Source organism: Oncorhynchus mykiss, chromosome 8 (genome assembly GCF_013265735.2).
Source record: "Oncorhynchus mykiss isolate Arlee chromosome 8, USDA_OmykA_1.1, whole genome shotgun sequence".
Lineage (NCBI taxonomy): Eukaryota > Metazoa > Chordata > Actinopteri > Salmoniformes > Salmonidae > Oncorhynchus > Oncorhynchus mykiss.
In genome coordinates this window covers 49459283-49485861 of record NC_048572.1, presented here as the reverse complement: position 1 = coordinate 49485861, position 26579 = coordinate 49459283, and the positions used below count along the sequence as shown (strand labels likewise).

The window sequence follows — 26579 nt, the reverse complement described above, 5'->3', positions numbered from 1 at the left end:
TTGTAGCCAGCACTTTCAGACAGAGGATTTTGAAAAGGAACTGAATTCTCAACTGCAACTGATGGGGTTGCCATGTCGTCGAACATTGAAAGGTGATGCTGTTCCATCGATTTTCTCTTTCACTTCGAAGAGGAAGGCATCCGATCAGCCAACATCAGAGCAGCAGAAAAGAAGTCAAGCTGAGGTAACGTAGCTAACGTTACCTAGCTAACTAGCTAGTGAACTACATTTGTTTTCAGTGCCTTCAGAAAGTATTCACACCCCTTGGTTTTGTTGTGTTACAGCCTAAATTAGATATTTTTTTCACTGGCCTACACACAGTACTCTATAATGTCAAAGTAGATTCATGTTTTTTTAAGCATTTTTACAAAATAATAAGAAATTAAAAGCTGAAATGTCGTAAATGTCGGCTTCCCATCATTACGCACACCTGTCACCATATCAGTGCAATATAGACTCACCTGGACTCCTTCACTTTGTTGATTGCCCCTTCTATATCTGTCTGTTCCTCAGTTTGTTCCCCGTGTCAGCATATTGTCGTTATGTTTCCCCTGTTCAGAAGCTGTCCCTTTTTGTTTTTTATCAGTTATTTATTAAATGTTCACTCCCTGTACTTGCTTCTCGTCTCCCAGCATCTGTCCTTACAAATGGTGAGTTTAAAATGGGTACAGAGTTTAATGGCTGTGATAGGATAACTGAGGTTGGATCAACAACATTGTAGTTACTCCACAGTACTGACCTAATTGACAGAGTTAAAAGAAGGAAGCCTGTTCAGAATACAAACATTCTAAAACATCCATCCTGTTTGCAACAAGGCATGTGGCAAAACAATTAACTTTTTGTCCTGAATACAAAGTGTTATGTTTGGGGCAAATCCTATACAGCACATTACGGAGTACCACTTTTCAAGCATAGTGGTGGCTGCATCATGTTATGGGTAAAGACTAATAGACATATTTTGCACAATCCAGGTGTGGAAAACTGTTCAAGAACTTACCCAGAAAGACTCACAGCTGTAATTGCTGCCAAGGTGATTCTAACATGTATTGACTCAGGGGGTGTGAATACTTATGTAATCAAAATATATTAGTATTTTATTTTTTATTCTAATTTTTTTTACACATTAGACTTTTTCTTCCGCTTTGACATTGCAGAGTATTTTGTGTAGATTGTTGACAAAAAATGACAATTAATTCCACTTTGTAACACAACATTATAAATACTTTCTGAAGGCACTGTATCTCAACCAAAATCTAGCTTTCATAATACGCTGACTAGACATTCCAAAGCATATCAATTTAATTAGCCAGCTGCTATCTGGCAATGTGATTTGTAACTTTGCAAGCTGACATTAGCTTCATTAGGTTACGGTAACCTAACTAACTACCGCAGAGGCTAATGTGACTTTGTTCTATTTAGAGTCCGATCCCATCAACATCTGCATAGGCATCAAGCTCAGCACCAGGAAATAGTGTAAGTCACCTTAAAAAATCTTACTAATCTTACTGGAGTAAATGATGCATTAGTAAGGAGGGGATGGTGTGGTTGACTGACTGGGGTGGGTATTGTATGTGAAGGTTAGTATGCATGATCTATTGGCACGAGGGGGTTGGGTGTATATAGTACCTTGTTTGAGCATGTGTTGATGGGGGGAAAAGTAGTAAAATGTTGGCTTATCACTCACTACTGTGTGTCCTACAGACTAATCCTGCTGATGATGACCTTAACACCAGCTTTAGTAGTACAGCGCCTGTAGACCCATTGGATGAAAGCTCTCAGCCTGGAATAAGCTTAAGCTCAACATCATCTTACTTAGAAACAAGCCAGGACAGCCAAAGGTATTTATGAAAGTACACTACCCTCTTGAGAAAACAAAATCACCGATACAATTAACTGTCTACAAGACGAGAGCTCCTCAAACCTTTCACACCCTTGTAGTCAATTCTTTGGCATGGGGGAGAGGGGCTGTTAGTATACCTTTCTAGCCTATTCACTCGATTGTTGGCAGTGCTTGTCTGCTTAACAGCACCACTAGAGGTTGAAGCAGTGGGTGGTGAAGAAAGTGTATGAGAGGCTTGTACACCTGGCTGTGGAGTGCAGAAAGGACCAGACAGTTGTCAACAAGGAGCCTGATTCACAGCTTCCCAAACCCAACATCCCTGCCAACATCGCCACAGCGCCAAAGCCTGCTCAACCAGCTGCCATTACCCAACACAAGAAGAGGCTCATCAGCTGAAGAACATTCTGGAACCTGCTTGGAACATTCAACCAACACAACATCCATATTCAGTTTGACTGATATAGTAGTATAATATAAAATGCCTATTATGCTCAAAACTGCAATGTGGTATAGATGTTGCTAGTTTTTGTACATATAGTGTTTTTATATATATTCATATATATATATATATATTTATATATATATTTTATATATTTTTTTTAAAATTTATTTTTTACAAGTGACTAAATGAAATCAATAAAGTGTTGACTTCAACTTCTGGCTCAATACATTGTGATATTCGTGAAATATATTTGGATAAACTAGCTTCAGTCTTACTGCTAAAAACAAATTATGTAGGGAGTTGGTGTATCATTCAAACTGAAATTTGTTGGCAAGTGAACATGCTTCAATAGATTAGTCTGTCAAAATAGCAAATAAGTAGACATGGCTTGTATTCAAGACAAAGCTTATTTACTCTGGAGACCGAGGTGAGTTTACAAAGCAGTATGCAGGGGCAGTTATGACAATGTATGACATAGTATATTTTTTATTTTACTGTATCCACTAATGCTCATAATAAATACTACAGTTCTACATAGGAAATACTTGCATATTGTGTGTTAGGTGGTGCAATGAGGTGTTCAAAGTCACTTTGATACTGGGGAGATTGTTGTTATGGAACCTTTCACAGCTCATCTTGAGAGTCACAAACTTCTTTGTATCCAAGCGGTTTTGTCTGTGAGGAAACACAAAAATGCTAGTACACATTCATGGGCAATCATTGAATACGGTATGTATTCCTACTGTAGCAGCATGGTGTAGAATATGAGACATCTCGTAGACACACGTTAGCTACAGCACAAAGAACATGAACAAAAACAACCGTCGTCCAGCTCTTTTTGGAAAGAGGAATTATTTAGCAATCCTGGATAGACGGCCCTTACGAAATAAGATTGCAGTCAGAGTGCAGTGTAACTGCAGTACACAACAGTAGAATTGCAGTTAGGGTGCAGTATAACTTCAGTATGCTGCAAATACTGCGTATAAAATAACACCGTTTTTTTACTGAAGTAATTTAACAGGATAACAGCAGTTAGAGTGCAGTATAATCCAAAACACCACAATCGACTGCAGTTTGTCACAAACCGGCTCAAAGCCCGTAACAAAAGGGAGACAACGGAGATAAGGCATAACAAAATATATATTTATTAACTAAAGTAACTAAGGAAAATATACAATGGTGTGTGTAATCAGTAATCAGTAGTGTAAATGAGTGTTTTGCATGCATGAATGTGATAATGCAGGGTGTTGAAAGGTGCCAAAGCAAACAAACAAAAGGCCACCAAGAACCACAACACAATCTACAAAGGAGTCTGCATGGAGAGAGTCTCCTCCATGAATGTGGAAGAGGTCTATTTATCCTGGGAGACACCGGGCCCAGGTGTTTCCCATGAAGCTGACGACCCTCCCAACTCCGCCCACCGGCATCCTAATAAGGAAACAAGAGCAAAGACAGAATACGGCAGACAGAGTGGGAGGGTCGTCACAAGTTACTGCAATATTACTGCAGTTTCAAAACTGCAATCTTTTTTTGAGAGGGAGTGCATGGTAACATAGCTTCTGTGAACCTGTAAACTAGGATAATGAGTCAACCTAGATATCCTGCAATGTCCTGGGAGATAGGAACATTGAGACAAGTCCAACGGTTCAATTGAACAAGGAGAACCATATCTACTCGCTGCTAGCGTGATCGTGCAATCTGCGAAACACAAAGCCCACAATAATTGTTACAAAACATGATTCCATTCATTTTTAGATCAGACAGCAGGCTCAATCTACCAATGACATCATTTGTCATTCCTACCATCTGGTGCCTTTTTGGTCCGCAGGAAATATCGCCTCATATTTAGTGAAAATGTGGATTGCAAAAGACTTTAAATATAAAGTTTACCATAAACACACAAATCAAATTTTAGTGGTTGCATACACATATTTAGCAGATGTTATTGCAGGTGTAGCAAAATGCTTGCGTTCCTAGCCCCAGCAGTACAGTAATATCTAAAAATTCACAACAATACACCCAGATCTAAAAGTAAAATAATTGTATAAATATTAGGACGTATCTCAAAGAACATTTTATGCTTTTTGTTTTTGGTGGTTGCAGATGTTTTTGCCATGTCCCCGGGTGCTATTCATCAACTTCTATGAGAAATATAAGCCATTAAATAACAAAATATAAAACATCTTTCTTCATTATTTTATAATCCTACTTAAAATCTTTCATCAAAAAGTTTTTTTTTATGATGATTGTATTTATTGTTATTGTATTTAATATTTTCTGTGTCCTTGATTTCACTTTCTACCCTGTTAGTTTGTAGTACCCCTTTTAAACACAGCCCCTTCCCACAATGACATCACATTCAGGAAGTGTCAACATTTTTTTGGGTGTGAAAACAACAGCGCAAAGCTACATAAATATAAACACACAGTTTTGCCTAGATGTATCTCCCCAGAGACCACCAAAGAAAAATCCTGATTGGATCTCTTTTTCTCCTCAGTTTTCTCAGACATTGATATTTAAAAAATACAACAATTATTAGAAGGCTTTGTTGGTTCCCCACTGATATACAGCCCAGTCCAAAATGAGTGGCACCATTGACAAAGATAATAAAAAAACTGTAGAAAGTTAATAATACAAATACAGAGCTACAGGAAACTGACAAAACAATGGAAACACCAACATAAAGTGTCTTAATAGGGTGTTGGTCCACCACTAGCCAGAACAGTGGCTGAAACTATATTGGAGGGATGCAACATCATTCTTCCGCAATAAATTATATAATTTGTTGTCTTGTTGATGGTGGTGGAAAAGGCTATCTCAAGCACCACTCCAGAATATCCCATTATTGTTCAATTGAGTTGAGACCTGGTGACTGACATGCTGACCACACACATTCATGTTATTCAATCATTGCATCCACACTGCCTGCGCGCTTCAATGAGCTTAAAACTTGGTTCTATTTGTGATGCTTGACACGCTGCAAGTCCTGCCTCTCCCATCTCCTCATTGGTTTTTAGGAGCATATACCCACATGGGTGATTGATTGATGAACTGAGGTTCACACTCCAGTCCAGTTGGTGGTGGTAATGCGCCTTAAAGTTGGTGTCCAACCGCCATATAAAGTCCAAAGAAGAAGAAGCCTGAAGGAGGAGAGATTACTAGAATCAAACTCTGTTTAACTTTTATCTGTATATTAATTGTCGGAGTAGAGGACCTTGTTCATTTCAGGTAAAATAACAACCCAATGTTTATATCCCAGGACAAATTAGCTAGCAACAGCAAGCTACTGTAGCTAGCTAAATTGCCATGAATGTTTAATGCTTTTCGACCTGTCCCCAAATTAATTTAGTTGGTTCATTTTGTTTTGATATTTCAACCTACGTTTCTTGATCGCATCTGGTGTGAATGGACAAAATCAACATGCGAGCGATGGCGCACGTAGACGCACCCACACGCATGTGCACACACCCGGTGTAGTCAGCATGTGAGACGGCCATGGCATATGACATCGTTTTCATGCTCATCAAACTATTCAGTGATCACTCGTACCCTGTGGGGTCATAGCCATGGTAGCCAAAATAATGGCCTGCCCAGCCAATACTTGACCTAAGCATGATGGGTTATTAATTGCTTAATTAAGTCAGGAACCACACCTGCTGTGTGGAGCACCTGCTTTCAATATACTTTGTATCCCTAATTTACTCAAGTGTTTCCATTATATTGGCAGTTACCTGTATATTGTATGCTCAACAGTTTTGGAATATAACGTTATTTTATACTAATACAATTGCTCAGAGAAAGATTCTTGTTTAATAAGAAAATAAAAAATCTCAAAAAGATAGGGGGCAAAATGTGTTTATCAATCGGGTTCACGTCCAGAGACTGAGATGGACATTGCAAAATGTTGATTTTGTGGTCAATTAACCATTTCTTTGTGGATTTTGATGTGTTCATGGGATTATTGTCTTGCTGGAAGATCCACTTGCATCCAAGTTCCAGCCTCCTGGCAGAGGCAGCCAGGTTTTGATCTAAAATGTCCTGGTACTGGGTCAAGTTCATAATGCCGTTGACCTTAACAAGAGCCCCAGGATCAGTGGAAGTGTATCATATTAATGAACAAACAAAAAAGTCTTGGCCAGATTATGCACTCAGGGAGTGCCATTTTGTTGAGGCTATGACAACGACGCTAACGGAATAGCAATTTGTAGATCTAATGGTCACCCATTGTTGGCACCAGATATGCCATATTGTAGAATCCAGATAAATCCAACTGTGCAGATGGATAGCTCGTCATCAGTGACATCATTGAGGAGCACTACAGGTCATGTTGCCTGCTATAACACCTTTATAACCATATCATAAAAGAACACAATGCCCATTGATAAATGCCATAATCCGTAATGACAGGCAAACTAGCATAATAGCTATCCCCATAGACTTCCAGTTGTTGCGCTAATGCTTGTTGGCAACTTCTGTCAAACTGCACGCAGAGACAAAGAAAATCATTGCCAAAATCACAAACTATCCCATTAAGGAAGGAAACACACAAGCAACAGTATTTGTCACAGCTGAGCCCCCACTTTAAATCCCCCTTCACATGATATCCTACTGACTGGATGTTTCTCTCATGAGTCATTCGTTTTTGGACTTAATGTTTTAAGGCCCTTCAAGTCTTTTTCACAGTAGTAGCAGCAGGCCTGTCTGACAAGTATCGTTAGATGATGGGGTACTAGTTCAAACGTACCAGGTTAGTACAATGTGGGTCTCCCATCATAAGGTAGGCTACCAAATACCAAGAAAATAGACGGGTTAGTCTTGGTAAAGGAGTTGAAAATGAAGAGATATAGGGGTTGGAGATTAGAAGAGTTGTATCAGGTTAGTATCATGTGTGTCTTCCATCAAAAGGTACCACCTACCATTAGTGACGGGAAAAAAAATCGCAATATTATTGTGGCCGATATTATACTGATTCCTTAACTCCAAGTATCGATTTGTGTATATATATATTTTGTGTTTTTGCTAGCTAGTGTTAGTTTCTGAACAGGTCGCCTGCTAACACATGAAATTAGTGGAACATTTGATGAGAAATGAACACCACAGAACAGTGAGTATTGTACACACCATTGGGTGATTAAACTGTCAATCAACTATGCATAGAATCCCTGATACAACTATTAGTTTACACGGATATGAAGAGGAGGGGAAAGGGGTCAAAGAGATGTTGAGTGAGATGTTTTTGTCCTGTCAATTTCCCCTGTGATATGGATTCAGACCAAGAAGTGTTGTGCTTCAATCTACTATCACTTAGTGATTTCTATCATGAAATTAATTCAGTTGCTAAACGACTTCAAACAATCATGTCCCCTGGAGAAGATTTGTATATTAGAATTACTATTAACTTCAGTAGGGACTCTAGGGAGTGTTTTGTTGTGGTTTTACCTTCTTGTATACAATTACCTACCATGATGGTTGTGGCCCTACTGTACATGCCATGGGCTGCTCCACGCGTATCCAATGTTATAGAGAATGTCCTCTTTGACCCTTGGGTTACTAGGCCATCTCCAATAGCAGTTTGCAATAACTCCCTTCTGGCTCAGCAGCAACAGGGGTTCCTAACTGCTCTCCATTTGGGCGAGCAGTACTCCACCATAAAAACTGTTGTACTGCAGGTTGAGTAAGATCAGTGTTCAATTTGTACTGCTCTACCTATATTGTGCCCTGATGTGTTGGTTAATGGAAATATCTAACATATAAAAAATCTTGGATCTACCAAATCCAGTTTGAGAATTTAGGTAATCCCACCATGGCCACCAAATGTACATATAATGACTGAGTGCTTCTGTTATGTTGTATATGGTTTCTAAACACTCAAGCTTTGTTGAAATAGTATTTATACACTCGAAATGCATTCAACAGCCTAAATACAACTTGATCCCAAATGTTGCAAAAATAAAATTGGGACTGTGTAGCTTTTTTTAGGATGTTGGTCAATGTTTAAAAGGTGTTAACACAACCTAATCCTTCTCTCTCCACCACTAAGATGTACCACTTGTCCTCAATCACCCTGAATTAAAGGTGTGCCCCCTTGCTTTGTAGACAAATATAGACACCAATGCAGATGAGACAGACATTCTCCCAAATTCATTCACTCAACCCATTAATTGCGCCGACCAAGTTGCTTTCAATGATAACAAGGCTTTAGCCATGGTTCGATTTCTATGTGCATAATGTAAGAGTACTTTAAGTCACAAATTCATACTGTACTTTTATTCAGATGAATGGAAGAATGGGGACATACAGTATATGGAGATGTCGATCACTGATACAAGGTGCTTTCTAGATGTGTGCGTGTGTGTGTGTGCCTGAGGACATGCATGCGTGTGTATGTGTTTGTGCGTGTGTGTTGCCGTTGTGTATGTACAATTTGGTGCCAAGTTTGTGCTGCGATTACATTGTAAGACATAGGCCTTTTAAATGTCTGTGTTTGTGCGGGTATGTGTTGTCAGAATCTCTTTGTCTGCACTGTGTGGACTTGCTTTGATGCATTGCGTACACTCAGGGAATTTTCAGGGTCTGTTGTATCGAACCCAATCTTTCAAATACCTTGAGCATTTGCTCTAGTCTGCCTGGAGTGCCAGATTAGAGGGGTATGCAGTTTAGGGACTATTTTATTGGTACATTAAGCCAGGCAAACTTAATCAAGCACCGATAAAGTATTTGAAATTAATTAAAATAGTATTTGAACCCAGGTCTGCTGTGTGTGTGGTGTAGTCTTCATGCACTTCATAGGCCTATACTTACAACGGAACTGTGTGTAGAGCAATGGCTGTAGGCTCAGACAGATGGCTCTTGCAGCAGGGAGGGACTCGCTTCTTAACCGATGTCCCAGCATTCCCGGAGGCTAACGTCCCAATGTGCACCTGTCTATTCGGAAGTGGCGGTGTGAATTCCACTCTACCCAGCCTGCATTGCTTTGCACCTTATCAGAAATGTCAAGTAACATATGGAGAAAAACCCTGTCCTCGTTTAGGCAGAGGTATTTTTAGAGCACCACCTAAGTGCTTTTATCATTGTTTTCCTATGTTGTCCCCTGGGTAAATTTGTGTTCTGTATTTGTTTTTCACAAGTTTATTTGACTCGGCCTGTGTCCCCCTACATTGTATGTCTTCTATTTCTCCTCCTTTTGAATATCTCTGTCCTTCCACCTTTCCCGTTATATATATTTTTTTCGTTATTTAAAAAGTAACCTTTATTTAACTAGGCAAGTCAGTTAAGAAAAAAATATTATTTAAAATGACGGCCTACACTGGCAAAACCCAGACACCGCTGGGCCAAAACACAGCCGGTTGTGATACAGCCTGGATTCAAACCAGGGTGTCTGAAGTGATTTCAAATTTTAACAAACCATACAACTCGATGCACATGGACTACTTATAACTATTTACACTAAACATTTTTCAAAAACACTTTTACTGGAAGATCTGTGCAAATGCAAAGTTTCCAAAGAGAATTTCGGTAAACTCGCCCTTTGTTTTTTTGCGACCATGTTCCCCAAAATCTTTGCTTAATATCTGCTCTCAATTAAAGATTCAAAGATGTCTGCAGAAGGAATGGGGTGGCAGCTTAGACGACACCTTGCCTTTGAAAAAAAATATTTTGGTTATTGAACTACTGAAAGTGACGTGGATTTACACCCGGTAACATAATTGCGGTAACGGAATTTCATCATGGGTCCCTGATCTGTACTACAGAAATGCATAATTATGGATATGAATGTCATTCTCTTCATGGTGATGTATCCTAAATAGGTACACAAAGGTAGAAATATGCAATATCCTCCTTTGAATATTTGGGTATTATTCTACACACTGGCTATTGTTTTTATGACCTCCACCACCAAACAAGACCAGATTTGGTGGGTCTGGACCAAGCAAATCTGAACCAATCATATTTGTTTAAGTTTCACAAGTTTTAACTACTTATCAACGTCCATGGACGTCCGGTGTTTGTCAGTGCTCAGTGGGTGAGGATGCTAGTTACAGTAAATGGAAAGAGCGGGCTCATGGGTAGGTGTCAGTAAGAGCCGAGAGAGGTGACATTAATTAGACATTAATTTCAATTCCAAAAATTCTGTTTGAAATTTTTCTGAAATTTCGTTACCAATTTGGTAACATAATTCTGAGTTTGAATCACTTAATAATTCATAAACAAAATTGATATCAGTAAAAACACTATAAATAATTGATAGGTCTACCTTTACTTGTTACTTCTATGCACTTTCACTATCCTTCCTTGTCATGAGGGAGAGACATTAGAAAATATCTTAAAGATATGTGGGTTTTTGTTAATTAACGGAATTTCAAGGTATAATACAATGTTTCTTAAAATTACAGAAGGCAGAATAAATTATCCTTAACTAAATGTGTTGATATTAGTTGGCAGGGATCTTTACTTTAACAGTATTATGTTTTGATGTACTTATAATACCTTTGAAGACTTTTCTGGTTGATGTTTTCTAAGACCCCTTTTCCATCTGTTTAACAAGAAATCAACCATTGCTTATTCATCATTTTTACGATGGAAAATGGTTGGAAAATGGTTGAAAAATGTATAGCTTAGCTTTCATTTGACACCCAATTTGACATGCTCCTATGAACTTTACATGTTGGTGCTCATGGGTCCTTTTACATGGAAATGACCATATACATGAATTGAATCTACAAAATGTACAGTGTAATGTTAAATGTATACAATGGTCTTTCCCCCTGCTCCAACCTCTCCAACCTATGTATGTGTATGTGTCTTTCGGGGGGGTTTGGGATAAAGTGGAAGTCAAATTTCCATTGGATCTTGTGTAGTCATCTTCATCTTCCTCATCTTCTAGGCCCAGGACAAGAGGAAAGCTCTGGAGGAGACTAAAGCCTACACCACCCAGTCTCTGGCGAGCGTTGCCTACCAGATCAATGCCTTAGCCAACAATGTGCTGCAGCTGCTGGACATCCAGGCCTCGCAGCTGCGCCGGATGGAGTCCTCCATCAACCACATCTCTCAGGTCAGGAGAGATAAACATTAGAGCTGGGTGTTATGGAAATAAATCCATATCGCAACACATTTTCTGAATTTATGCTTAAAGGGAACAACTCAAAACCTACGTACATCTACGTATGGGTTGTTTAAGTTGCATCTCTTTATATTCCCAGTATTACTTCATCAAATCTCTAGTTATCGATTATACACACATACAATTCATCATATTTTCATATCTTCACAGAATCCATATAGAACGTTAGAAATTCTTAGGTACTCACTTCAACTAAATCCATTGGCTCAGCAATCTCCGATAAATAGAATAATGTTTATACCATTAATATGCACCACAGTTTTTTTTATTATCCTTTACTAGTTTGATTGTTGTAGCCGTCAATTGTCCCATTAATAATCACCCATATTAGCAAACGTATTTCATTTCAAACTTCACATTTCTCTAGTATAGGCTACTTATCGAAATGAACGATATCAGCAAAATGCCTGCAATAAGTGATTGATATGGTCAGTGTCGATAATTTCCGATTTATCGTCCCAGCTTTCGTACACATACACACATACAGTGGGGCAAAAAAAGTATTTAGTCAGCCACCAATTGTGCAAGTTCTCCCACTTAAAAAGATGAGAGAGGCCTGTAATTTTCATCATAGTTACACTTCAACTATGGCAGAAAAATGAGAAAAAAAATCCAGAAAATCACATTGTACGATTTTTTATGAATTTATTTGCAAATTATGGTGGAAAATAAGTATGCGCTGATGACTAAACACGTTTATGCAGGCAAATGCTTGCCGCACTGGTCTCATGTCCTAATTTCGATAGCTAGCTAACATGAGCTACTTAGCTCATCATGACTGCAGGCACATGACCTGAATTATAGATCTGCGCTAACTCTCTTGTTTTTTGCAGATTGCATATTTCAGAAAACTAACAAAATAAGCCCACTATCTAACATAATTGGCCCAAACAGTAACAGTTTTCTTTTTGTATCAAGGACGAGTGTTCACTTTAGTGCCAGTCCAGTGTTAGCATATAAGTGGCACAGATTGCTAGCTAGCTAGCTAAGCTAACAATCTTGCTCTCTAGAAAGCTGAGCTAACGACCTTGCTGGCTAGGTAGCCAGCTAATGTTAACCAAGTGAGATGTGATGAGGACAAGGCTGCTTGCTTGGTGAAGTGTACTTTTGATTATATACTTATTCAAATATGTTGGCTGAGGCAAGCTACTACTCTCTCTCACGTTGTGACCTAGGGCTGATGTTCAATGAGCAGATGGTAGAGCTCCAAAATATAAATAAATGACCTCAAATGAGCAGACATTCTTTGTTTCTCCAACGTATACAGTGCATTCGGAAAGTATTCAGACCCCTTGACTTTTTCCACATTTTGTTACATCTAAAATGGATTATTATTTTTGTCTCATCAATCTACACACAATACCCCATAATGATGAAGCGAAAACAGGTTTTTAGAAATTTTAGCAAATGTGTATATATATATATTTTTTTAAAAGGAAATACCTTATTTACATTAGTATTCAGACCTTTTGCTATGAAACTAGATATTGAGCTCATGTGTACCCTGTTTCATTGTATACTCTTTGAGATGTATTGACAACTTGATTAGAGTCCACCTGTGGTAAATTCAATTGATTGGACATGATTTGGAAAGACACACACCTGTCTATATAAGGTCCCACAGTTGACTGTGTATGTCAGAGCAAAGAGATACTTTTGCTGCTTTTTTGGGTTTTCCATGCGAAAGTCTTTTAAGGGATTATGCAAGCATACTTGTTCGGATAGGCTAGTCGACTTCGGCTTGGCGCCAGCTGAACTGAAGCATGCTGATGCCTTTAGAGCAGGAGGTGAGATGAGTTGACAATCCAGGTGTTTTACAGTCTGGTTGGGACTATTAGAGCATACTAACCAATGAGGCTTTCCAGGGATTGGGATTTCCAACCCTAGCTTTGAGGGGGTTAGGGTGCAAAACATCATAGGACACTTGGTGAGAGATTAATTCCTATAGCAAACATTCCTATGAACAGTTTATAGCAAAATCTCCCCAGAGTCTTGACCAAGTGGACCAGTCTTGACCAACTAAACGGTCTGCGTTGGGGCAGCGTTGCCCCCATCTCTCAACTGTCATTGCAGGAATCCTTCTATTAACAGTTAAGCATCAGATGACATGAGACTCGTTTTTACTCATGAACATATGAGTATCTAACTATTCTTAACTGAATTATGTAATGTACAATGACAATTCATTTAAATACTGTCTACATTAGGGCTATTATATAAAAAAACATTTGTTTTTTTAGTTGTTTTTTTTGTCATGCATATAGTTAGGCAACCTGCTTAAACGACAGTACATAATCATGAATGACAATGTTTTCAATCAAAATGAGAAATTATTACTATCTCTTGAAATGAACCTTTTTCTCTTGGAGAAAGAAATATCTTGAAAAAATTGTCAATGCTGATGTACATTTTAAAGAATTTCCAAATTTCACATGCTATTGTTGGGTAAAAAATGTATTTTCTCTACTGTTGGGGAAATGTACTGTCAGGATTACATGAGACTTGCACATAAAGATAGAAGGAGTTGTGGCGTTAACCACTGATGAAGATTTCAATGACCACCCGTACGTAAAAGGTATGCACGCATGACTGTTAGTCGCTTTGTATAGAAGTGTCTGCTAAATGGCATATGTTATACTATTAGTATTATTATTATTATTGATTCAGCAGATCTTATCTGTTTGTGGTAGGCAATCATATGAAGATCCAATCTACAGAGAATGTAGTGCACCTCTTTGATGTCGACCTGAACAGTAACAGAGGAACCAACGCATTTCTAACCACATAGCAAAACCTTTCATTCTCTCTTTCTTCTTTTCTTTCCTGCCCTCTCATTCTCATTTTGTTTGGGATTTTTTGTTGTTGCTGTCTTTCTGTATGAGCTGTTTGTGAGCCCCCTATCTCTGATTCAGACAGGAAATGGGCATGAAGGGTTTGGTGCTGGTTCCAAGCTGAAACTGGGCGTGACCATGTTGTTTCCTCTCCAAAAATAAGTTACAACCTTGTTTTCTATTTTTATCACACGGCACATAAAATGTGTAGCATTGAATGCAGAGAGGTTTGTGTGGCTGCAGCTCAGGGACTTCTTTAAGGTCGTTCCAGAGGGTCAAATGAACTACCTGTCTATTAAATATTCCCTTTATCTCTCACTTGTTGTAACGGATCACTTCGTCGTCTGACGACAAGTATGAAATATCGGACCAATGCGCTGCGTGGTAAGTGTCCATGTTAATTTATTATCTGAACACACAAAACAAAATAACGAAGTGAATGGAAGAAACGAAACAGTTCTGCAAGGTGACATACACTAAACAGAAAACAACCACCCACAAACAAGAGTGGGGAAACGGGCTGCCTAAGTATGGTTCTCAATCAGAGACAACGATTGGGAACCATACCAGGCCAAACACATAGAAATACCAAACATAAAACAAAAACATTGAATTCCCACCCCAACTGACGCCCTGACCAACCTAAAATAGAAACATACAAAAGGAACTAAGTGTCACGTTCTGACCTTAGTTCTTTTGTTATGTCTTTGTTTTAGTATGGTCAGGGTGTGAGTTGGGTGGGTAGTCTATGTTCTTTTTTCTATGTTGTGGTTTTGTGTTTGGCCTGGTATGGTTCTCAATCAGAGGCAGGTGTCGTTCATTGTCTCTGATTGAGAATCATACTTAGGTAGCCATTTCCCACCTGTGTGGTGTGGGTGATTGTTTTCTGTTACAGTATGTGTATGTCTCCTTAAAGAACTGTTTCATTTCGTTCTCCTTTGTTATTTTCTTTAGTGTTCTCTGTTTAATAAATATAATGATGAACACTTACCACGCTGCGCTCTGGTCCTCACCTCATTCCAACGACGAGCGTGACACTAAGGTCAGGATGTGACACTTGTTCTCCATCTCTAGCTCCTACAGCAATGGAATCCCTAAAGAGTAGTTAACCCAGTTGGATGAATAGTGACTGAAGTGTGACCTCATTGCCTAGGGACACACACACACACACACACACACACACACACACACACACACACACACACACACACACACACACACACACACACACACACACACACACACACACACACACAGTCTTGTACAGCTAACCTTGTGGCGACACACAATTCAGTCCCATTCAAAATCCTATTTTCCCTAAACCTAACACTATATCTAGCCTTAACCCTAAACCCCCTAGAAATAGCATTTGACCTTGTAACAAAATGTCTGGTCCTCACAAGAGTAGTTAAATACCTCCACACACACACACACGCACCATCTAATCCCCCCCCCCCCTCTCACACTCACATCATCATCTCTCTCTTACTGACTGAAGTGTGACCTAAATGCCCAGAGACATACACATCCACCCACCCTCATTCCTTCATCTATCGTTCATAAGAATCAACCCTCTGAGGCTCTAACAGGAGACAGGCAACCTGCTGCGAGATCATATCATTTATGACTGTAATTTAAAAGGATATGGGGAGCACTCGCAGCTTCAACTGACCCAGACGGGAGTCATCTTTCGAATGGTCTCCAAGTTAAAGACAGTGTTCTTTGGTCGTGTTCATTAGGGCACACAGTAGGAAAACCTTTTGCAACAAAAAAGGACACGTCCAGTGGAGTTATTGGACATTTCCAGGCAGTCCCTCCCTGTTTCAACCCCTAAGGGCCACTAAATGTGAAATACTGTTGTTGTAGTCCATCAGTATGAATAGTTTATACGCTTTCTTAATGCTGCCGTAAAAATGACTTAATGGAGGTGTTAAACAATCATGGTAAAATGTAATGATCTAAGACTGTAGTAAAAATCTATGACAGACACACCAAACATATGACAGTGTAAAGTCACTGTAATTACATTTAGCAGAGCACTCCTTCCTCTTCCTTGCTTCTAATCCTCTCTCTCTCCCCATCCCTCCATTCAGACAGTGGACATCCACAAGGAGAAGGTGGCACGGCGAGAGATCGGCATCCTGACCACCAACAAGAACACGTCGCGCACGCACAAGATCATCGCCCCAGGCAACATGGAGCGGCCAGTCAGGTACATCAGGAAGCCCATCGACTACACGCTGCTGGACGACGTGGGCCACGGTGTCAAAGTAAGAGCCCCCCCTTCTCAAAGTAAAAGCAACAGACTGGAGTCACATCATCCTCAGCCCTAGTGCCTCATACTGACTTTTTCAGAAAAAAACACTACTCTATATGTAATACTGCATTGACGTCTCCAGTAATCATGCTGGTTTCGGCTTACACAGTTAGTCATCATTCCCTTAGGTGTGTACTAGTCCTTGTATAAATCCATTTTCCTGGGAGGCAAACACACAATTAGCACCAGATTCACGCCTGGAACAGTCATGTAAGTGGTCTGTCTAGCCATTTTATTGCCATTTGATTACTTCCACTTAATTAAATCATGCTAATCAATAAACTGCCCTTTTTAGTTAATGAAGTGCAGTAGGGCGTGTGAAGATTTAACATAACACTGTAGCTGTCAGTGTAGTAGGCGAAGCCATCAGTGGTTACAAGCTTGGCTCCTCTAACCTCTGTCTGTGTCCAAGAACTCTAGGAGGTTACTGGCTGGGAAGTCTGACGCCATCATATCCCCCGTGAATTGTGGGAAAATAATCTTTCAGCTATCTTCCGGTTCCATCTTCATTTTTTATTTTCCCTCCCTTGGATCTCTCTCTCTCTCTCTCGCTCTCTCTCTCTCTCTCTCTCTTTCTCTCCCTCCCTCCCTCCCTCCCTCCCTCCCTCTCTCTCTCTTTCTCTCACTTTGAGCTTGTTGTGTGTATTGGTTGCTGCCTGTCATTGATAGTCCTTTATTTGCCATGGTGTGCTATGCATGAATGAATCACTATATTACTCTTGCTGTGACTGTGTCTTATGTTAGATAATGAGTTTGTTTGTTGATATTCTTCTAACATCCGCTGCAAAGCAATTCTAACCAAGAGAGGCCCTATTAACATATTTGTCTTAGTCTCATGATACAAATGGATTTGAGAATTTGCAGCCATACAGAATTAGTGAATGGATACATGCATATAGTATATAATATGTCTGTCCACTATATTGGGGTTTCCTATAGTGACCAAATTTACAATATGACTTCTCGGTCTACACTTTGGTACTGTACTGTTAACGTATTCCAGCTACTCAAGAACACAAAGAGATCAACATAATTTCAGTCATGACCCCCGATGACATCTGACATTCTGACCTTTTCTTCCCATCTTTTTGACTACAAAACACACAAAAGTTTCACAATGTTCACATATGTAGAAACTAGTATGACGCCGAAGATAATGGATATGATGTTAAAAAGGGGTGAAGTGCACCTTTTAAGATACGTTTCTTGTGTCTGGTACAGAAAGCTGTCAGATTCATGATTCTCAGGACTCGGTAGTGCAATGTACTGAATCTGATGCACCTCCATTTTGATTCCTGAGCCCTCTCAGATTTCCCCTCTCTCCACCGAAACATTTGTGTGTTATAATAATTCAGAGCCATTGATATCAGCCCAGTGCCACAACAGCCACACTGTGTGTGTGTGTGTGTGTGTGTGTGTGTGTGTGTGTGTGTGTGTGTGTGTGTGTGTGTGTGTGTGTGTGTGTGTGTGTGTGTGGATATACATACATATATATACATACATACATTAAATATACATACATTAAACATACACATTTTAATGCCGATGAGGTCCAAGTGGCTGGATGTGTGTGTGTTTTTGCATGTATGTTTAAGCAGACTTGTGTAGTATGAGCGCCATGCGTTTTTGTGTGTGTGTGTTATGTATGGGATTGGGGTTTGTGTGGTGTGTGTGTGGGGCTCATGTACTGTATGTATACGTGTGCATGCGCGTGTGAATAGCTCATTAGCCCAACTCATTCTCACAGCCTATTTCCCCTTCGTTGGGACAGGAGAAGTCCCCAGGGGCTCGCCTTGGACAATGAATACCAAATCACTCTCCTCGCCTCCCGGTTACCGTGGTATCCTCCCAATAGTCATTACTGACAGACAGTTGCCCCTGGAGATGGAGGCGTGTGTCTTCCCCCTACAGACACATCCATAGTGACAGCCCAGGGAGCTTCGCAACAATTACGAATCAGGAGACATTTTAGAGAGACAGGGAGGTCGACTCACCAGTCACTGTAAACGCAAGTCATGTGTTAGACCACACTGACTGACTGACTGATTACAACAGCTAGCTTCCAGTAGAATCCAAATCAGGCATTTGACCGACTGAACTGTGAGCTATCTCAATTAGGGTGCAGGTTTTAGCGGGAGCTAGCTGTCGTTGATAAGGTTCAATATTAGGTGTTGGATAAATAGAGTAGGAAATTCAGAGGTTACAGTTCACTATTCAGGCTAATTCAGGAACTTAATCATTGAGAACTCAAGTATTTTATCCCTGCTACCTCTATCTCTTTTTAAATTATATTTTCACTGTATTCCTAACTAGAATAGTTACAAAATAATACTCTCTAATCCAGTGGTTCCGAAATGTTGTTTGCACACAACTTAAAATTGACAGTAGAAAATGCAGGGGACACCACTTGGGAAAATGATATATTCCCTAGTCAACGCTGTGTGTTCATATTCATTCTATTTTATGTCCCGCAGGCTGTCAACACATGATAATGACATGAAACAAGTGTTAGTCATCTTTCTTGTCTTAACCAATAAGTACAAGAGTTCTTACTATGTCTCCTCCAGTGAGCCCAAGTGTTACTCCTTAGGTCTTACTCCCCTGCTACTCTTAACCAATGAGCACAGCTGTAGTTCTCACTCTGTCTCTTCTCTTAACCAATAAGCACACGTGTTAATCCCTTTGTTCTTATTCACCTGCTACTCTTAACCAATGAGCATGTTGTTTTTTTGTCTCTCTTCTCTTTTTTACTGCCTGCACTCAGTGGCTTAAAGCCAAGGTAAGAGCTGTGTTTCTCCCCCTACCCATGATGCTTTGGCCCTCTAAGCCCCCATTACTCTGAGTCGCCTCATTTCGTAACATCAGTATATGTTGTATGTATATTAAAACTTCATGAGAGAATGTAGTCCTAATATAAGGTCCTTGTTATGTCTCCAAATGATCTAAATTACCTCTCAAATAAACAATATAGATACCAATTACAATACCATTAGAAAACACTAAAAGTGAAAGCAAAATGTTAAATATAAACTGCACCGTACTGTAATAGGATACTTGCACAATGTAACATACAGTAATTGCCTTTGTAAAGGTTTGAACAGTAGGCCACCTATGACTGAGTATCCATGTTTTTCTTTTTCATAGCAACATGGCAACAACCAGCCAGCGAGGGGAGGAGGAGGAGGGGGGACATTATCGAGGACCAATCCACCGACACAGAAACCCCCGAGCCCACCCATGGCTGGTCGTGGAACTCTTGGGTATGGTATCCCAAAAATGTGTGAATGAGTGGGTCTGTCCCTGTGTGAGCTTGTGTTGTGCTGATGCGCACTTAAGTTATTGGTGTGTTTGTGCACATGTGTGTTTTCTTAACGTGCAAAATGTTTTTGGTGTTTGTTGTGTTGACATACGCTTAATGTTCTAAATGTGTGTGTCCTCTCCAGGCGAAACACCCCATATAAGACCCTGGAGCCAGTCAAGCCTCCAACGGTGCCTAACGACTATATGACCAGCCCAGCACGACTAGGCAGCCAGCACAGCCCTGCACGCACTGCCTCCCTCAACCAGAGACCCAGAACACACAGGTAAAACACACTGTACACCCCTAATTTGCAGTGGGCCACTGGAGCGTGTGTGTGTTAGTGTGTTTTACACCTTTCAAACCAAGACGTGGTGAAGCCAAAGTTTTGCAGACTTTTCTTTATATCTGAAAGGTATTGCCAGCAACAAAGCCTGCATGGTTGACCAATGAGCCCAGTTCATCTTGTCATCCAATCAAACAATGTTTTAATGACCACATTTGTGCTGACAACAAAGGGGACCGCTGGTCTCTACACATGGTAGCCGGATTTACTCGCAGTTCAATAGCCGTTTACCGTAGCTCGTCTGTAAGAGCCTTCATGTGATTAAAAACCAAGCGTTCCACTCAATGAAGGCTGCATTTCTTTTGTCCCTCAGAAGTGTTCCTTTTTTTGTCCTTTTTTTGTTCGTCAAGTAGCCAAGCTGATCAATAAAGGGTCGTGAGATTACTTTGAAATAAATCTTATTCAACAAAGCTTTATTAAAATATCAAGTTTGTGATCAGCAAAACAGTGAGCGGACATCTCTTTTTTATCTGTAGGCCTACATTATTTTATCTAGCTCCCATTTTTTTCTTTTAACTATTGCTTGCTTTTTATTTCATATGATTAAAAACCAAGCCTTCCTCAGGCTACCCTTACACTAGGCCAGGAATTGGCCGCTGGTGGCCCCTGGACCCAATTTTTATTTTGGGGGGGTTGACTCAACTTCGGGGTCTCAACTTACTGTTAGATTAATAGAATACACAAGGTGCAATTTCACAATTTGGTTGTGCATCAGCAGTCACTTAATTTGCCCATGTCAGCATTTTTTTTTAGATTTTTTTCTCGCTCTTATTACGCACACCTGTCACCATCATTACGCACATCTGTGCTCATTGGACTCACCTGGACTCCTTCACAGTGTTGATTGATCGTCTGTTCCTCAGTTTTGTTTCCCGTGTCAGTATTATTATCATAATGTAATTTTGTTTCCCCTGTCCATACGCTGTCCTTCCTCTGTTTGATGTCCATTTTCCATGAAATGTTCACTCCCTGTACTTGCTTTTCGTCTCCAGCGTCGGTCCTTACAGAATACTGACACCCCTATTTGAAGCATCAGGGAGATCTTGTTTTTTGTTTTTGGTGGTGACGTTGGGTCTGGGTGCCGCCGATGGTACCGGGGGTGACTCAGCGGGCTCGGCTGGCTTCCACGCCTTAGCTGGCTCGAGAGGTTTCCTTGCCTCGGTTGGCTCGGCAGGCTCCCATGCCACGTCATGCCTCGGCCGGCTCGTCGGGCTCCTATGCCTCAGCCGATCATCAGGCTCCCATCCCACATCATGCCTCAGCCGGCCCGCCAGGCTCCCAAGCTTCAGCCGGCTCGTCATGTTCCCTTGCCTCAGCGGGATCGTCAGGCTTTCACACCTCAGCCGGATCATCGGGCTCCCACGCGTTAGCCGGCTCGTCGGGCTTCTACTCCTCAACCGGCTAGTCCAGCGCCCATGCCTCGGCCGGCCCGTCAGGCTCGCCCAAGCGGGACGCCAAGTGGGACGCCAGGTGGGACGCCAGGTGCCCATAGGGGGAGGCGGTACTGTCACCCCTGCCCCCTCTCTCCCTCGGCTGCCCTTTATTACACACACCTGTCACCATTACTATGCGCATCTGCTCTCATTGGACTCGCCTGGACTCCTTCATGTTGTTGATTGCCCCCTCTATATCTGTATGTTCCTCAGTTTTGTTCCCAGTGTCAGCATTATTGTCGTAATGTCATTTTGTTCATTATTGTCGTAAAGTCATTTTGTTTGATGTCCGTTTATTCACTCCCTGTACTTGCTTCTCATCTCCAGCGTCGGTCCTTACAGTTTATAAAACATTACATTTGGGAGCTGTATAAAGTTGAGTGGACATTTACCCTTTCTCTTGATATCGGATATTTATCCAGCTTCTGTGAAAACTTTGAATGTGCGTAAAACCCTCCAGTCGTTATTGCCTTAATAGTATATGCCCATGGTAGGGGAATTACGGAGCCTGCAACTGTATTGAAACAGCCTATTTAAAAGAAGTTGTTGTTTTTTTTTATTAGAATTTGATTGGAATTATTCACTGTCTTTTTAGGCCTTATCAAAGTAAATGTAATCTTGCCTATTGACAACATTTGGGATACCCACTGTAATCCCTGGGTCGAATCCAGGCTGCATCACATCCGGACGTGATTGGGAGTCCCATAGTGTGGCGCACAATTGGCCCAGGGTCGTCTGGGTTTGGCTGGGGTAGGCCGTCATTGTAAATAAGAATTTGTTCTTAACTTCTTATGTATGTGGGGCAGTATTGCTACTCAGGCCCAGAAGCTAAGATATGCATAGTATTAGTAGATGTGTGTAGAAAACACTCTGAAGTTTCTAAAACGGTTTCAATGATGTCTCTGAGTATAACAGAACTCATATGGCAGGCAAAAACCTGAGAAAAAACCCAACCAGGAAGTGGGAAATCTGAGGTTTGTATGTTTTCAAGTCTTTGTCTATCCAAGATGGTGTGAATTTGGTCCGATTGCATTTCCTAAGGCTTCCACTAGATGCCAACAGTCTTTAGATACTTGTTTCGGGCTTCTACTGTGAAGGGGGAGCGAATAAGAGCTGTTTGACTAAGAGGTCTGACAGAATGCCATGAGCTAAGTCATGCGCGCGGCCGTGAGAGTGAACTGCGTTCCTTTTCATTTCTAGAGACAAAGGAATTGTCCGGTTGAAACATTATTGAAGATTTATGATAAAAACATCCTAAAGATTGATTCTATACATTGTTTGACATGTTTCTATGAAATGTAATGGAACTTTTTGACTTTTCGTCTGGACTAAGTGCCTGCGCCTCGTGAATTTGGATTTGTGAACTAAACGCGCGAACAAAAAGGAGGAATTTGGACATAAATGATGGACTTTATTGAACAAAACAAACATTTATTGTGGAACTGGGATTACTGGGAGTGCATTCCGATGAAGATCATCAAAGGTAAGTGACTATTTATAATGCTATTTCTGACTTCTGTTGACTCCACAACCTGGCGGGTATCTGTATTGCTTGTTTTGGTGCCTGAGCGCTGTACTCAGATTATTGCATGGTGTGCTTTTTCCATAAAGCTTTTTTGAAATCTGACACAGCGGTTGCATCAAGGAAAAGTATATCTTTAATTCCATGCATAACACTTGTATTTTCATCAACATTTATGATGAGTGTTTCTGTAAATTGATGTGGCTCTCTGCAAAATCACCGGATGTTTTGGAAGCAAAAGATTACTGAACATAACGCGCCAATGTAAACTAAGACTTTTGGATATAAATATGAACTTTATCGAACAAAACAGAACATGTATTGTGTAACAATAAGTCCTATGAGTGCCATCTGATGAAGATCATCAAAGGTTAGTGATTAATTTGATCTCTATTTCTGCTTTTTGTGACTCCTCTCTTTGGCTGTTTTTCTGTGACTAGGCGCTGACCTAAGATAATGCATGGTATGCTTTCGTCGTAAAGCCTTTTTGAAATCGGACACTGTGGTGGGATTAACAACAAGTTTATCTTTAAAATGGTGTATAATACTTGTATGTTTGAGGAATTTTAATTATGAGATTTCTGTTGTTTTGAATTTGGCGCCCTGCACTTTCACTGGCTGTTGTCAAATCGATCCTGTTAGCGGAATTTCAGCCGTAAGAAGTTAACTGACTTGCCTAGTTAAATAAAGGTTAAATCTAAAAAATAAAGCCCCAATATCAGTGTGGATGCTATGTATACAGTTGAAGTCGGAAGTTTACATACACTTAGGTTGGAGTCATTAAAACTCGTTTTTCAACCACTCCACAAATGTCTTGTTAACAAACTATAGTTTTGGCAAGTCTGTTAGGACATCTACTTTGTGCATGACACAAGTAATTTTTCCAACAATTGTTTACAGACAGATTATTTCACTTATAATTCACTGTATCACAATTCCAGTGGGTCAGAAATGTACATTCACTAAGTTGACTGTGCCTTTAAACAGCTTAGAAAATTCCAGAAAATTATGTAATGGCTTTAGAAGCTTCTGATAGGCTAATTGACATAATTTGAGTCAATTGGAGGTGTACCTGTGGATTTATTTCAAGGCCTACCTTCAAACTCAGTGCCTCTTTGCTAGACATCATGGGAAAATCAAAATAAATCAGCCAAGACCTCAGACAAAAGATTGTAGACCTCCACAAGTCTGGTTCATCCTTGGGAGCAATTTCCAAATGCCTGAAGGTATCACGTTCATCTGTACAAACAATTGTACGCAAGTATAAACACCACGGAACCACACAGCCGTCATACTGCTCAGAAAGGAGACGCGTTCTGTCTCCTAGAAAGGAAGTACTTTGGTGCGAAAAGTGCAAATCAATCCCAGAACAGCGAAGGATCTTGTGAAGACGCTGGAGGAAACCGGAACAAAAGTATCTATGTCCACAGTAAAAACGAGTCCTATATCGACATAACCTGAAAGGCCGCTGTCACACCCTGACCATAGTTTGCTTTGTATGTTTCTATGTTTTGTTTGGTCAGGGTGTGATCTAAGTGGGCATTCTATGTTGTGTGTCTAGTTTGTCTATTTCTATGTTTGGCCTGATATGGTTCTCAATCAGAGGCAGGTGTTAGTCATTGTCTCTGATTGGGAACCATATTTAGGTAGCCTGTTTTGTGTTGGGTTTTGTGGGTGGTTGTTTCCTGTCTTTGTGTTTGTTGCACCAGATAGGGCTGTTTCGGTTTTTCCACGTTTATTGTTTTGTATTATGTTTATATTTAGTTTTCTTATTAAAAAACATGAACTTCAACCACGTTGCATTTTGGTCCGCCTCTCCTTCCCAGGAAGAATCCAGTTACAGCCGCTCAGCAAGGAAGAAGCCGCTACGGTTTGCAACTGCACATGGGGACAAAGATCATACTTTTTGGAGAAATGTCCTCTGGTCTGATGAAACAAAAATAGAACTGTTTGGTCATAATGACCATTGTTATGTTTGGAGGAAAAGGGGGAGGCTTGCAAGCTGAAGAACACCATCCCAACCGTGAAGCATGGGGGTGGCAGCATCATGTTGTGGGGGTGCTTTGCTGCAGGAGGGACTGGTGCACTTCACAAAATACCCGAAACATTTGACCCAAGTTAAACAATTTAAAGACAATGCTACCAAATACTAATTGAGTGAATGTAAACTTCTGACCCACTGGGAATGTCACAAAAACAAGAAAAGCATTCAAATAAAATAATTTACCTTTGAAGAACTTCGGATGTTTTCAATGAGGAGACTCTCAGTTAGATAGCAAATGTTCAGTTTTTTCAAAAAGATTATTTGTGTAGGAGAAATCGCTCCGTTTTGTTCTTCACGTTTGGCTAAGAAAAAAAACAGAAAATTCAGTCATTACAACGCCAAACTTTTTTCCAAATTAACTCCATAATATCGACAGAAACATGGCAAACGTTGTTTAGAATTAATCCTCAAGGTGTTTTTCACATATCTATTCGATGATAAGTCATTCCTGGCAGTTGGGTTTCACCTCTGAAACAAATGGAAAAATACACGCAGGTGGAGATTACGCAATAATTGCAACAGAGGACACCAAGCGAGCACCTGGTAAATGTAGTCTCTTATGGTCAATCTTCCAATGATATGCCTACAAATACGTCACAATGCTGCAGACACCTTGGGGAAACGACAGAAAATGTAAGCTCATTCCTGGCGCATTCACAGCCATATAAGGAGACATTGGAACACAGCGCATTCCAAATCTGGGGCATTTCCTGTTTGAAATTTCATCTTGGTTTCGCCTGTAGCATCAGTTCTGTGGCACTCACAAATAATATCTTTGCAGATTTGGAAACGTCAGTGTTTTCTTTCCAAAGCTGTCAATTATATGCATAGTCGAGCATCTTTTCATGACAAAATATCTTGTTTAATACGGGAAAGTTTTTTTATCCAAAAATGAAAAGAGCGCCCCCTATATCAAAGAAGTTAAAATAAAGTGGTGCTCCTAACTGACCTAAGACAGGTGATTTTTTAAGAAAATCTGAGTTTAAATGTATTTGGCGAAGGTATATGTAAACTTCCAACTTCAACTGTATATTTACATATTCAAGCCATGAAATAACTTAGAATAATGTGGAGTGTTAACATTTTCAACATATTTAGCAAAGATAGGGTAGCCCCAAATGTTGTTATTTTGTTTTTGTTGGCTATTTATCATACTAGGTTATAACGGACTAACATTAGAATTGAAGTTGATGACAACGCAATACATTTAAAAAAATTAATACACAACTTGAAGAAGCCACATATTTAGGGACAGAGCATGTTCTGATTGGCCAGTGTAGAGTCAAGCCTCGACACACCTACAACAAATGTGTTCATCATAACCCAGCCTATTCGCACCTCCGTTAGCTTTTGCGCTCATAAGTCCTGCAGGGAAAATAGCTAAA

At 40.2% G+C, this 26579-nt stretch overlaps 1 protein-coding gene across 7 annotated transcripts in view; it reads left to right on the top strand.

Moving 5' to 3' along the window:
* Positions 1–26579, top strand: part of LOC110529999 (abl interactor 1) — a 48541-nt gene that overhangs the window by 5387 nt on the left and 16575 nt on the right. For 2 of the 7 annotated variants that reach the window (XM_036985542.1, XM_036985541.1), the window contains exons 2-6: positions 11167–11334; positions 16328–16504; positions 19316–19330; positions 19696–19811; positions 19995–20135. In XM_036985542.1, the coding sequence (XP_036841437.1) occupies positions 11167–11334; positions 16328–16504; positions 19316–19330; positions 19696–19811; positions 19995–20135 (617 nt within the window). Of the gene's footprint in view, positions 1–92; positions 185–1419; positions 1474–1701; positions 1839–11166; positions 11335–16327; positions 16505–19315; positions 19331–19695; positions 19812–19994; positions 20136–26579 lie in introns of all 7 variants that reach the window. The other 5 variants (XM_036985544.1, XM_036985545.1, XM_036985546.1 and 2 more) reach the window with 5 other exon arrangements.